The sequence below is a fragment of the Rana temporaria genome, chromosome 1 (genome assembly GCF_905171775.1).
Source record: "Rana temporaria chromosome 1, aRanTem1.1, whole genome shotgun sequence".
Lineage (NCBI taxonomy): Eukaryota > Metazoa > Chordata > Amphibia > Anura > Ranidae > Rana > Rana temporaria.
The window spans coordinates 194,311,507-194,325,527 of record NC_053489.1 but is presented as its reverse complement, the minus strand read 5'-3'; the positions used below and the strand labels follow the sequence as shown (position 1 = coordinate 194,325,527).

General features: G+C 43.4%; 1 protein-coding gene across 1 annotated transcript in view; it reads right to left on the bottom strand.

Moving 5' to 3' along the window:
* Positions 1–14,021, bottom strand: part of PIWIL1 (piwi like RNA-mediated gene silencing 1) — a 465,014-nt gene that overhangs the window by 164,709 nt on the left and 286,284 nt on the right. The window contains exon 13 of the mRNA XM_040347413.1: positions 9,257–9,444. Coding sequence (XP_040203347.1) covers positions 9,257–9,444 — 188 coding nt within the window. The remainder of the gene's footprint in view (positions 1–9,256; positions 9,445–14,021) is intronic.

Genomic DNA, 14,021 nt, shown 5'->3' with positions numbered 1-14,021 from the left:
TGGCGAGAAACGCCTCAAGGACTGCTGTCATAGCCTCTACAGAGGTGGCAGGGGCATTAAGGGTTAACTCAGGCATAGCTGGGGTAGAAGCTTCTGGTTCAGGCTCCATGTTGCCCTACCACTATGCCTACCTAGTAATGCAAAGGCAGAAAAACCCACCGGTCACCTCCCGGCTGCAACAGAAGGCAGGGGACCCACAGGGAACTCACCACCCCACGCGGTTGCAGTGTGAGCTGAAGCGCTGAGAAGTGCTGGCTGCGCTGTCCCTCAGGAAGTGATTCGCGGGCTGTTGCTGCACTATTTCAGGCACTAGAGGCCAAGACTTTTCCAAGATGGCCGAGGTAAAAAACACCTTGCGGGCTACAAGAAAATGGCCGCCGAACTATGTAAACCGCGTCCGCGGCAAAATGGTGGCCATACGCAGTTTAAAAAACACAGTGACACAGAAAAAAACACGGCCAGCACATACAGCAACTCCCCAAACGCAAAAAAAATAGCACCTCAAAACAACCGGTCCCCGGTAGCGATAGTAAACCCCAGGAGGGCCCCCCCTTACAGCCGCCACCCAGCATGGGGTAGGAGGGAGAGGAAGGGAGAGAGGAAAGCAGGGCAGACCCTCATTTGTCCTCCCCAGGGAAGCACTAGCTTCCCAAGGGGCCTACTTACCCATCCTGCGACCACCGGCTGGAGGCATTCCGGACAGAACCAACGTCCGCTAAACGGCATGGCTGTCAGGCCAGACACACTGTGACAAGGCCATAGAGACCGGTCATATGTGTGCCCTGGAACCGTAGTTCCCCGGCCACCCCTGGAGCAACGGGGCATGTCGTGGACGACCCAGAGCTAAGCTGAGGGCCGGCACATGATGGATGGCCGAACATGGGGGGACTACAAGGGTCAAGACCCAGCCTGTCACCCAGTCGGCAGTTGATAGTAGAATCTCAGGATTCAAAAATGCAGGAACAAAACAAAAGCGAAAAAAATCTCCCAGAGTATATGGACTCCAGAAGGCCATGGGCTAGATTCAGCAAGAAGATCTGGAGATACGCTGCCGTAAATTCAAATCTGCGCCGGCGTATCTTTACGCCGATTCTCCAAGGCAGATACGTCTAAAAAATAGGCTTCCTCCGCCGACGTAACTTGAATGTGGCGGCATACAATTGTGTGCATTTTTAAGCTGGCCGCTAGGGGCGCTTCCGTTGTTTTCGGTGTAGAGTATGCAAATTACCTAGTTACGCCAATTAACAAACGTACGTGCGCCCGGCGGGAGTTTTTTACGTCGTTTGCGTAAGGCTTTTTCGGCGTAACGTTGCTCCTGCTTCTATGAGGCGCACGCAATGTTAAGTATGGACGTCGTTCCCGCTTCGATTTTTGAATTTTTTACGTCGTTTGCGTAAGTCGTTCGCGAAATAGGGCTGAACGTAATGTACGTTCAGGTCGAAACCAATACATCGTTGCGGCGTACTTGGGAGCAATGCACACTGGGATATGTACACGGACGGCATGCGCCGCTCGTAAAAAACGTCCATCACGTCAGGTCATCACACATTAACATAAAACACGCCCCCCTTCCACATTTGAATTACTTTGACAGTTGTGCAGTTATAAGACACGTTACGCAAATACAATTTTTGACCTCCCCCCCCACAAACAGAGCTTTCTTTTGATGGTATTTTATTACCTGTGTGGTCTTTTATTTTTTGTGCTATGAACAAAAAAATGACCCAACAATTAACCAGTTCCGGACCGCCTCATGTACATATACGTCAGCAGAATGGCACGGACAGGCACATCAACGTACCTGTACGTGCTCTGCTTGACGTGGGACGGGGGTCCAATCGGGACACCCCCCCCCCCCCCCGGTACTTGCGCCGGTCCGGTAAGCTTCAGGAGCGATCCGGGATGAGGGGGCAGCGGTTCGTTTTTGTCCGCCCCCTACGGATCGCTCCCCAGCCAATCCGCTTCCTCCCCCGCCCTCCTCCGCCTGCATTGTAAACACAGGCAGAGGAGGAATTGATGTCACCGCTCCTCCCGCCGGTATATTCGTCGGGGGTGATCAAGGGGTTAAAACCTTTATTGGGGGGGGGGGGGTAGGGGGGCTACCCTGGACCTAATACTTTTAACCCCTTGATCACCCCCTAGTTAACCCTTTCACCCCCCTTTTGCCAGCGTCACTAAGCAATCGTTTTTCTGATCGCTGTATTAGTGTCGCTCGTGCCACTAGGTAGCTATTTTTTTTTTGAGGTTCGCCGCCATGTTTTTATAGCGTTAGAAAATTTATGGGGGTACCTAACGCTATAAAAACATGGCGGCGAACCTAAAAAAAAACTAGCTACCTAGCGGCACGAGCGACACTAATACAGCGATCAGAAAAACGATCACTTAGTGATGCTGGCAAAAGGGGGGTGAAAGGGTTAACTAGGGGGTGATCAAGGGGTTAAAACCTTTATTGGGGGGGGGGGGCTACCCTGGACCTAACACTTTTAACCCCTTGATCACCCCCTAGTTAACCCTTTCACCCCCCTTTTGCCAGCGTCACTAAGCGATCGTTTTTCTGATTGCTGTATTAGTGTCGCTCGTGCCGCTAGGTAGCTAGTTATTTTTTGAGGTTCGCCCGCCAGGTTTTTATAGCGTTAGGTACCCCCATACATTTTCTAATAAAGGTTTTAACCCCTGATTGCCCCTAGAGTTAACCCTTTCACCCCCCTATTGCCAGTGTCACTAAGCAATCGTTTTTCTGATCGCTGTATTAGTGTCGCTGGTGCCGCTAGGTAGCTAGTTATTTTTTGAGGTTCGCCCGCCAGGTTTTTATAGCGTTAGGTACCCCCATACATTTTCTAATAAAGGTTTTAACCCTTGATTGCCCCTAGAGTTAACCCTTTCACCCCCTATTGCCAGCGTCACTAAGCGATCGTTTTTCTGATCGCTGTATTAGTGTCGCTGATGCCGCTAGGTAGCTAGTTATTTTTTGAGGTTCGCCCGCCAGGTTTTTATAGCGTTAGGTACCCCCATACATTTTCTAATAAAGGTTTTAACCCCTGATTGCCCCTAGAGTTAACCCTTTCACCCCCTATTGCCAGCGTCACTAAGCGATCGTTTTTCTGATCGCTGTATTAGTGTCGCTGGTGCCGCTAGGTAGCTAGTTATTTTTTGAGGTTCGCCCGCCAGGTTTTTATAGCGTTAGGTACCCCCATACATTTTCTAATAAAGGTTTTAACCCCTGATTGCCCCTAGTTAACTCTTTTACCCCCTATTACCAGCGTCACTAAGCGATCGTTTTTCTGATCGCTGTATTAGTGCCGCTAGGTAGCTAGTTATTTTTTGAGGTTTGCCCGCTAGGTTTTTATAGCATTAGGGACCCCCATACATTTTCTAATAAAGGTTTTAACCCCTGATTGCCCCTAGAGTTAACCCCAAAATACATTCTGCTGCTTCTCCTGAGTACGGCGATACCACATGTGTGAGACTTTTTGGGAGCTTAGCCGCGTACGCGACCCCAAAAACCGATCACCGCCTTCAGGCTTTCTAAGGGTGTACATTTTTGATTTCACTCCTCACTACCTATCACAGTTTCAAAGGCCATAAAATGCCAAAATAGCACAAAAACCTCCCAAATGACCCCATTTTGGAAAGTAGACACCCCAAGCTATTTTCTGAGAGGGATGTCGAGTCCATGGTATATTTTATATTTTGACACAAGTTGCGGGAATATGATAAACTGATTTTTTTTTTGCACAAAGTTGTCACTAAATGATATATTGCTCACACATGCCATGGTTATATGTGGAATTGCACCCCAAAATACATTCTGCTGCTTCTCCTGAGTACGGGGATACCACATGTGTGGGACTTTTTAGGAGCCTAGCCGCGTACGGGGCCCCGAAAAGCCTTCAAGATTTCTAAGGGCATAAATTTTTGATTTCACTCCTCACTACCTATCATAGTTTTGAAGGCCATAAAATGCCAAGATGGCACACAACCCCCCCAAATGACCCCATTTTGGAAAGAAGACTCCCCAAGCTATTTGCTGAGAGGCATGTTGAGTCCATGGAATATTTAATTTTTTTGCCAAGTGATTGAATATTGACCAAAAAAAAAAAAGATTACAAAACGTCACTAAATTATATATTTCTCACACATGCCATGGTTATATGTGGAATTGCACCCCAAAATACATTCTGCTGCTTCTCCTGAGTACGGAGATACCACATGTGTGGGACTTTTTGGGAGCCTAGCCAAGTACGGGACCCCAAAAACCAATCACCGCCTTTAAGATTTGTGTGAGTGAAATCAAAAATTGATGTCCTTAGAAATCTTGAAGGTGGTGATTGGTTTTCGGGGTCCCGTACGCGGCTAAGCTCCCAAAAAGTCCCACACATGTGGTATCCCCGTACTCAGGAGAAGCAGCAGAATGTATTTTGGGGTGCAATACCACATATAACCATGGCATGTGTGAGAAATATATCATTTAATGACAACGTTTTGTAATTTATTTTTTATACATTTTTTTGGTCAATATTCAATCACTTGGGGCAAAAAAATTAAATATTCCATGGACTCAACATGCCTCTCAGCAAATAGCTTGGGGTGTCTTCTTTCCAAAATGGGGTCATTTGGGGGGGTTGTGTGCCATCTTGGCATTGTATGGCCTTCAAAACTATGATAGGTAGTGAGGAGTGAAATCCAAAATTTATGCCCTTAGAAATCTTGAAGGTGGTGATTGGTTTTCGGGGTCCCGTACGCGGCTAGGCTCCCAAAAAGTCCCACACATGTGGTATCCCTGTACTCAGGAGAAGCAGCAGAATGTATTTTGGGGTGCAATTGCACATATAACCATGGCATGTGTGAGAAATATATCATTTAGTGACAACTTTGTGCAAAAAAAAATCAGTTTGTCATATTCCCGCAACTTGTGTCAAAATATAAAATATTCCATGGACTCGACATGCCTCTCAGCAAATAGCTTGGGGTGTCTACTTTCCAAAATGGGGTCATTTGGGGGGGTTTTGTGCTATTTTGGCATTTTATGGCCTTCGAAACTGTGATAGGTAGTGAGGAGTGAAATCAAAAATTTGCGCCCTTAGAAATGCTGAAGGCGGTGCTTGGTTTTCGGGGTCCCGTACGTGGCTAGGCTCCCAAAAAGTCCCACACATGTGGTATCCCCGTACTCAGAAGAAGCAGCAGAATGTATTTTGGGGTGCAATTCCACATATAACCATGGCATGTGTGAGCAATATATAATTTAGTGACAACTTTTTGTAAAAAAATAAAAAATTTTGTCATTATTCAATCACTTGGGAGAAAAAAAAAATATTCAATGGACTCAACATGCCTCTCAGCAGTTTCCTTGGGGTGTCTACTTTCCAAAATGGGGTCATTTGGGGGGGGTTTGTACTTCCTTGCCATTTTGGCACCTCAAGAAATGAGATAGGCAGTCATAAAAATAAAAGTTGTGTAAATTCCAGAAAATGTACCCTAGTTTGTAGACGCTATAATTTTTGCGAAAACCAATAAATATACGCTTATTGCGATTTTTTTTACAAAAGACATGTGGCTGAATACATTTTGGCCTAAATGTTTGACTAAAATTTAGTGTATTCGATATTTTTTACTTTTTGTTATAAGAAAAATCATTTTTTTTCAAAATTGTTTCCATTTATATCGCAAAAAATAAAAATCGCATAGGCAATCAAATACCATCAAAAGAAAGCTCTATTTTTGGGAAGAAAAGGATGCAAATTTAGTTTCGGTACAACATTGCATGACCGCGCAATTACCAGTTAAAGCAGCGCAGTGACAAATTGTAAAAACACCTTGGGTCTTTAGACAGCGTATTGGTCCGGGGCTTAAGTGGTTAAAATATATATATATATATATATATATATATATATATATATATATATATATATATATATATATATATATATATATATAGTGCCTTGAGAAAGTATTCGGCCCCCTTGAACTTTGCGACCTTTTGCCATATTTCAGGCTTCAAACATAAAGATATAAAACTATTTTTTTTTTTTTTTTGAAGAATCAACAACAAGTGGGACACAATCATGAAGTGGAACGAAATTTATTGGATATTTCAAACTTTTTTAACAAATAAAAAACAGAAAAATTGGGCGTGAAAAATTATTCAGCCCCCTTAATACTTTGTAGCGCCACCTTTTGCTGTGATTACAACTGTAAGTCGCTTGGGGTATGTCTCTATCAGTTTTGCACATCGAGAGACTGAAATTTTTGCCCATTCCTCCTTGCAAAACAGCTCGAGCTCAGTGAGGTTGGATGGAGAGCGTTTGTGAACAGCAGTTTTCAGTTCTTTCCACAGATTCTCGATTGGATTCAGGTCTGGACTTTGACTTGGCCATTCTAACACCTGGATATGTTTATTTGTGGACCATGTGGACGTAGATTTTGCTTTATGTTTTGGATCATTGTCTTGTTGGAAGACAAATCTCCGTCCCAGTCTCAGGTCTTTTGCAGACTCCATCAGGTTTTCTTCCAGAATGGTCCTGTATTTGGCTCCATCCATCTTCCCATCAATTTTAACCATCTTCCCTGTCCCTGCTGAAGAAAAGCAGGCCCAAACCATGATGCTACCACCACCATGTTTGACAGTGGGGATGGTGTGTTCAGGGTGATGAGTTGTGTTGCTTTTACGCCAAAAACATAACGTTTTACATTGTTGCCAAAAAGTTCGATTTTGGTTTCATCTAACCAGAGCACCTTCTTCCACATGTTTGGTGTGTCTCCCAGGTGGCTTGTGGCAAACTTTAAACAACACTTTTTATGGATATCTTTAAGAAATGGCTTTCTTCTTGCCACACTTCAATAAAGGCCAGATTTGTGCAGTATACAAATGATTGTTGTCCTATGGACAGAGTCTCCCACCTCAGCTGTAGATCTCTGCAGTTCATCCAGAGTGATCATGGGCCTCTTGGCTGCATCTCTGATCAGTCTTCTCCTTGTATAAGCTGAAAGTTTAGAGGGACGGTCAGGTTTTCGTAGATTTGCAGTGGTCTAATACTCCTTCCATTTCAATATTATCGCTTGCACAGTGCTCCTTGGGATGTTTAAAGCTTGGGAAATCTTTTGTATCCAAATCCGGCTTTAAACTTCTCTACAACAGTATCTCGGACCTGCCTGGTGTGTTCCTTGTTCTTCATGATGCTCTCTGCGCTTTAAACGGACCTCTGTAACTATCACAGTGCAAGTGCATTAATACGGAGACTTGATGACACACAGGTGGATTCTATTTATCATCATTAGTCATTTAGGTCAACATTGGATCATTCAGAGATCCTCACTGAACTTCTGGAGAGAGTTTGCTGCACTCAAAGTAAAGGAGCTGAATAATTTTGCACGCCCAATTTTTCAGTTTTTTATTTGTTAAAAAAGTTTGAAATATCCAATAAATTTTGTTCCACTTCATGATTGTGTCCCACTTGTTGATTCTTCAAAAAAAAAAATCAGTTTTATATCTTTATGTTTGAAGCCTGAAATGTGGCAAAAGGTCGCAAAGTTCATAGGGGCCGAATACTTTCGCAAGGTACTGTGTATATATATATATATATATATATATATATATATATATATACACACACTCACTTTCTGCTATAATACATATCAAAAAAAAAATATAAAAAATTAAATACATTAATTCATCAGTTTAGACCAATATGTATTCTACATATTTTTGGTAAAAGAAAAGCGCAATAAGCGTATATTGATTGGTTTGCACAAAAGTTATAGCATCTACAAAATATATGATAGATCTATGGACATTTAATTTTTTATTGTTTTTAATGGTAATGGCAGCGATCTGCGATTTCTAGCGGGATTGCGATTTATTGCAGTGATCAGTGCTAAAAAAAAAAAAAAAAGAGAATGCACTGATCAAGGTATAAATGACACTGTCAGGGTAGGGGGTTAACACTAAGGCCCCGTACTCACGACCAAACATGTCTGCTGAAACTGGTCCGCGGGCCAGTTTCAGCATACATGTTCGGTCGTGTGTGGGCGCGAGCGGGCCGAATTCCAGCAAACATTTGCCCGCCGGGCCTTTTCCCAGCAGACAAATATTCCTGGACGTGTTTTAAAACCGTCCGCTGGAATCCTGCCCGCTCGGACATGTACGGTCGTCAGTACAGACCTACCGTACATGTCCAGGCGCCCGCCGTCCCTCGCATGCGTCGAATGACTTCGACGCATGCGTGGAAGCATTTTAAAGGCGGGCCGCCCACGTCGCTGCGTCATTGTCGCGGCGACACCGCGTCATCGACGCGGCGACACCGCGGACACGCCCCGCGTATTGTTTACGCGCGGACTTCTGTACGATGGTGTGTACAACCATCGTACAGAAGCCCTCTGGCAGACATGTATGGTGAAAACGGTCCGACGGACCGCTTTCACCATACATGTTTGTTCGTGTGTACCCGGCCTAAGGGGTTATCAAGGGGTTAACTGTGTTCCAACTGTGTAGGTGATGGGCTTACTGGGACAACACAGAGATTGACGTTTCTGGTCACTAGGAACAGCAGATGTCACAATTGTTAAATCAGAACGGGGATCCGCCTTGTTTACATAGGCAGTTCCCCATTCTGCTTCTCTGTATCGCGATTTCGAGTGGTCGCCGGACATCTAGTCCGCCAGATCCACGGCTGCCCAAACTACCACATGCACAGACCGACGTACAGGTACATCGGTTTGCGTAGCCTAGCTGTCTTGCCGCAGTATATGTGGAAGGCGGTCGGGCAAGTGGTTAATCTCCTAACGGTACTACGTATGCAGATGGATATAGAACACATAAATACTGTACATTATCTCACACTCACTGCTAAAATCAATAATTATCCAGGGCTGTCCTACAATTTTTTTGTGTACAAGCTTCCTATAGGCATCAGTAAACCCCGTCTTTGATTTGCAACGTGTCTCAATGGACGAGAACAAAAACACCATATTTTTACTTTTATTTTTTTAATATGAATGCCAGGATCTCTATTAGGATTTGCCCTTCAATCAAAAATGTTACTTAAATTTACATTTATGTTGAATGCATTATTCAACATAAATGTAAATTTAAGTAACATTTTTGATTGAAGGGCAAATCCTAATATTTAAAACAAATTCAAATCTATACATATATATTATTACATTGTGTATAAATAACTATACAGGGATGGTTTAGCTACTGTAAATACAACTGTATATACTAACCATACATTATTCCAAAAGCTTCAGCAAAACTTACATGATCGCTTTACTCATTCTAATGCCCATTTGTTGCGATACTTTGAACAAGTTCTGTGTTAATATATTAGCTGCATCGTAGTTTCTCCGAGCATATACCAACAACCAATTGTCAAAGGGTTTCACATGGATTAGGCTAGGCCCTCTCAATTCTCTTGACCAGTCTGCATCATGGGGATTGTAATCTGCCTACAAAGAATTTATTGAAATAGAAAAAAGTAAAAAAAAGTAATACAAACACTTGTTCACTTTCTTTTCACAGACATTACTACTGTTTAGCCAGAAAATGAAAATCTAGTGAAGATTCAAACTTCACTACAGATGTTGGTTTCTTCTGATATGCATTAGACCAAGTATGAAGAAGAAGAAGAAGAAGAAGAAGAAGAAGAAAAAAGAGGAATTTTTATTTATCTGTAACTTCTGTCTTAGAATACAGTACAGGACACACAGGCTTGGGGGCAGATCCACGTACATCGGCGCATTTTTGGGTCGGGCATAGCGTATCTAAGATACACTACGCTGCCGTAACTTACTTTTTTTTTTTGGAATCCTCAAAGAATTTGCGCCGTAAGTTACGGCGGCGTAGTGTAACTTTGGCGGCGTAAAAGCGCGCAATTCAAATGGATGTGATGGGGGCGTGTTTTATGTAAATACGTTGTGACCCGACGTAAACAAAGTTTTTTTTTAACCGCACATGCGCCGTCCGTGGGGGTATCCCAGTGCGCATGCTCGAAATTAAACCGGAACAAGCCAATGTTTACGACGGTGACGTCATTCTACGCAAATCCCTATTCGCGAACGACTTACGCAAACAACGTAAAAAATTCAAAATTCGACGCGGGAACGGCGGCCATACTTAACATTGAGTACGCCTTATAATAGCAGGGGTAACTATACGCCGGAAAAAGCCAAACGCAAACGACGTAAAAAAAGAATGCGCAGGCCGGACGTACGTTCGTGGATCGCCGTAAATAGCTAATTTGCATACTCTACGCGGAATTCGACGGAAACGCCACCTAGCGGCCGGCGGAAAAATGCACCTAAGATCCGACGGCGTACTAAGACGTAGGCCTGTCAGATCGATCCCAGATGCAGTCGTATCTTGTTTTGTAGATACAAAACAAAGATACAATACGAGAAATTTAAAATTACGCGGCGTATCAATAGATACGCCGGCGTAATTCTTTTGTGGATCTGCCCCTTGGTATTTAAAGACACTGGGGGCCAGATCCACAGATGAAATACGCCGGCGTATCTACTGATACGCCAGCGTACTTTCAAATTTCCCGCGTCGTATCTTTAGTTTGAATCCTCAAACCAAGATACAACGGTATCTGGGTAAGATCCGACAGGCGTACGCCTTCGGATCTTAGATGCAATACTTCGGCGCCCGCTGGGTGGAGCTTGCGTCGTTTTCCGTGTCGGGTATGCAAATTAGCGGTTTACGACGATCCCCGAATGTACGCGCGGCCGTCGCACTTTCTAATGTCGTCTGTAGTCGGCTTTTTACGGCGTATAGTTAAAGCTGGTATTTTGCGGCGTATAGATAGACTTGCCATGTTAAGTATGGCCGTCGTTCCTGCATCAAAATTTTTTTTTATTTTTTGCGTAAGTCGTCCGTGAATAGGGATAGACGTAACTCACGTCTAAGTTAAAAAAAAATGACGTCCTAGCGACGTCATTTAGCGCAATGCACGGCGGGAAATTTCGGGACCACGCATGCGCAGTTCATTATCGCGCGGGGACGCGCTTCATTTAAATTTGAAATCCGCCGCCAGAAATACACTACGCCGCCGTAACTTACGGCGCAAACTCGATGAGGATTCGAATATACACCAGGTAAGGTACAGCGGCCTAGTGTATCTCTGATACGCTGCGCCGATTGAAATGTATGTGTATCTGACCCTGGGTTATTAACTCATACCTTCAGGTGACTGGACGCTGTCAAAGCTTTTGAGAAAATTCCACCCAAGGCACCCTCTGCACAATTACATGACTCTTCAGTTTTGACGCAAGCAATAACCATAAATAGTCACAGAAATAGATTTGAGTACACATACAGATTTGGACACTAAAGGAATATTATAAACCTATCATCACATCCTCTCACTACCTCTGATGCCCCGTACACACCATCACTTTATGTGATGAAAAAAAACGACGATTTTAAAAACGTCACTTTAATTGACCGTGTGTGGGGGAAAACGTAATTTTATGTCTTGTAAAAAACGACCAAAAAAAATTGAAGCATGCTTCAATTTTATGTGTCGTTTTTCAAAACGTCATTTTTTACTTCACAGAAATTGACCGTGTGTAGTAAAAAACATAGTTTTTCACCCGCGCATGCCCAGAAGCTACTTATGAAGCGAGCTTCAATGGAAAAAGTGGTGAGAACGTAACCTCGCTTTGCTAGAACATTGTGAGAAAAACGATGGTGTGTAGGCAACTTCGTCTTTGAAAATTGAAGTTTCAAAAACGTCATTTTTTACTTCACAGAAAATTTCGTTTTTTTTTCATCACATAAAGTGATGGTGTGTACGGGGCATGAGACACAACTCCTTATAAAGGGTTTGGGCTTTTGTCCTAATGAAGACTTTGATCAATTTGATTTTATCAAAGACTAATGCCGCGTACGTACAGACGGTCATTTTTTGTGATGAAAAAAAAACGTCGTTTTTAGAAACGTCATTTAAAATGACCGTGTGTGGGGAAAACGTTGTTTTATGTCTTCTGAAAAACGACCAAAAAAATATTCGAACCTGCTTGAATTTTTTGTGTGATTTTGTGTGTGGGCAAAACGACGTTTAAAACGACGTTTTTAAACCCGCGCATTCTCAGAAGCAAGTTATGAAGCTAGTTTCAATGGAAAAGAGTGCTGAACGTAACCGCACTTTGCTAGAGCATTTTGAAAAAACGATGGTGTGTAGGCAACGTCCTTTTATGAAAATGAAGTTTCAAAAACGTTGTTTTATTTCATGATTTAAAACGTCGGTTTTTTTCCATCACATAAAGTGATGGTGTGTACGCGGCATTAGAAGTTCATACGCATTAAATTCCCTAGGATGCCTACCACCCTTCCAAAAGTACATAAAATATTTCTAAACCTCTTTGCCGGCCCATTGTCTTTGGCAACGGATCTATTACAGGGAACAAGAGTAGTCTTACAGACAAACATTTTATAGACCTGGGGGCAGATCCACGTACCTGCGCGTAATCTTCCGCCGGGCGCAGCGTATCTAAGATACACTACGCCGCCGCAACTTTTTTTTTTTTCTAATCCACAAAGAATTTGCGCCATAAGTTACATTGGGTACGCCACCATATAGCAGCTTTAACTATACGCCGGAAAAAGCCTAACGGAAACGACGTAAAAAAATGCGCCGGCCGGACGTACGTTTGTGGATCGCCGTAAATAGCTAATTTGCATACTCGACGCGGAATTCGATGGTAACGCCACTGAGCGGCCGCCAAAATATTGCACCTTAAGATCCGAGGGCGTTCTAAGACGTACGCCTGTCGGATCCCTCCGAGATGCCGTTGTATCTTGTTTTGTAGATACAAAACAAAGATATGACGCAGGAATTTTAAAATTACGCCGGCGTATCAATAGATACGCCGGCGTAATCCTTTTGTGGATCTGCCCCCTGGTGTTTTGAGCCTCTCTACCTATGTGAAGGATACCATTATTTTTTTATTCTAGACAATCTACACATAACCACACATGCATTGTAAGGCGCTGTATAGTTCCGTACCTCATTATTTAGGAATAGCAGCAATCAAACACATTCTGTCCCAATGGGGACATGAGGAGTGTGCCTACAATGACGACTTCATAATTCAATCTTTAGAATTTGTGCTGCATCACAACTCTGGTTTTACAACGAAATGACACTTGCAATCCCATGGTTTTCTAGAAAGGCATAGAGGATTTTGGCCCCAGGCAAAGTCTACATAGCAGGGGGTCTGGCTCATGTGTGTGTGTGTATAGAACAATGAGATCTACAAGCAAGCTTGAAGACTGTCCTAGAAGCTTCAAAGAGTTTGACTGTACATGGACTGCAATACCGCCCCCACAGGCCAAGTACGATTGGTCCAAAGGCATATGGGATGGCAATGGGGGGAGTTTGAATGAGTAATGAGTGAGTTTTGTAAAAAAGGGTTTGGAACACAGAGCTCAGTCTATTCTCTTGGGAGCAAGGTTGCAATGAGGTCGTGTCTCTGTATCATTGAAGACCTATGCTGAAGCCACATGGAGCTCTTGAAGGCCTCTCTGAAAAGCCTGATTGGGCTAGCCATGTGGCTGAGGCCTTCGCTCTTTTACATCTAAGCACAGCCAGTGAGGGTTACCAAGAGGAGTGTTAAGTGTCTTTCACTATTATTATTATTGTTGATATAGACTGTATCTAATATCTGTTAGGACATGTTTTCTATTTTTAAAGGAATAATTCAAGTTAGTCTTACCGGTAACTTGTTTTCCAGAAGTCTTTCAGGACAGCACCTTGAGATATGGTGACTCCTCCCACTCCATCAGGAAACACCTTCTTTCCAATCTTTAAAAGGGAGGTCCCTCCTTGTACCAGTCAGTTGTAATAAAGAAAACCTCCGGCCCCGGCTGGAACACATAAACACATACGTTAGTCACAGCATAGTTCATTTAACACTCATAGGGCGGGTCGTTGCTGTCCTGAAAGACTTCTGGAAAACAAGTTACCGGTAAGACTAACTTGAATTTTCCCGAGGCGTCTTTCAGGACAGCACCTTGAGAG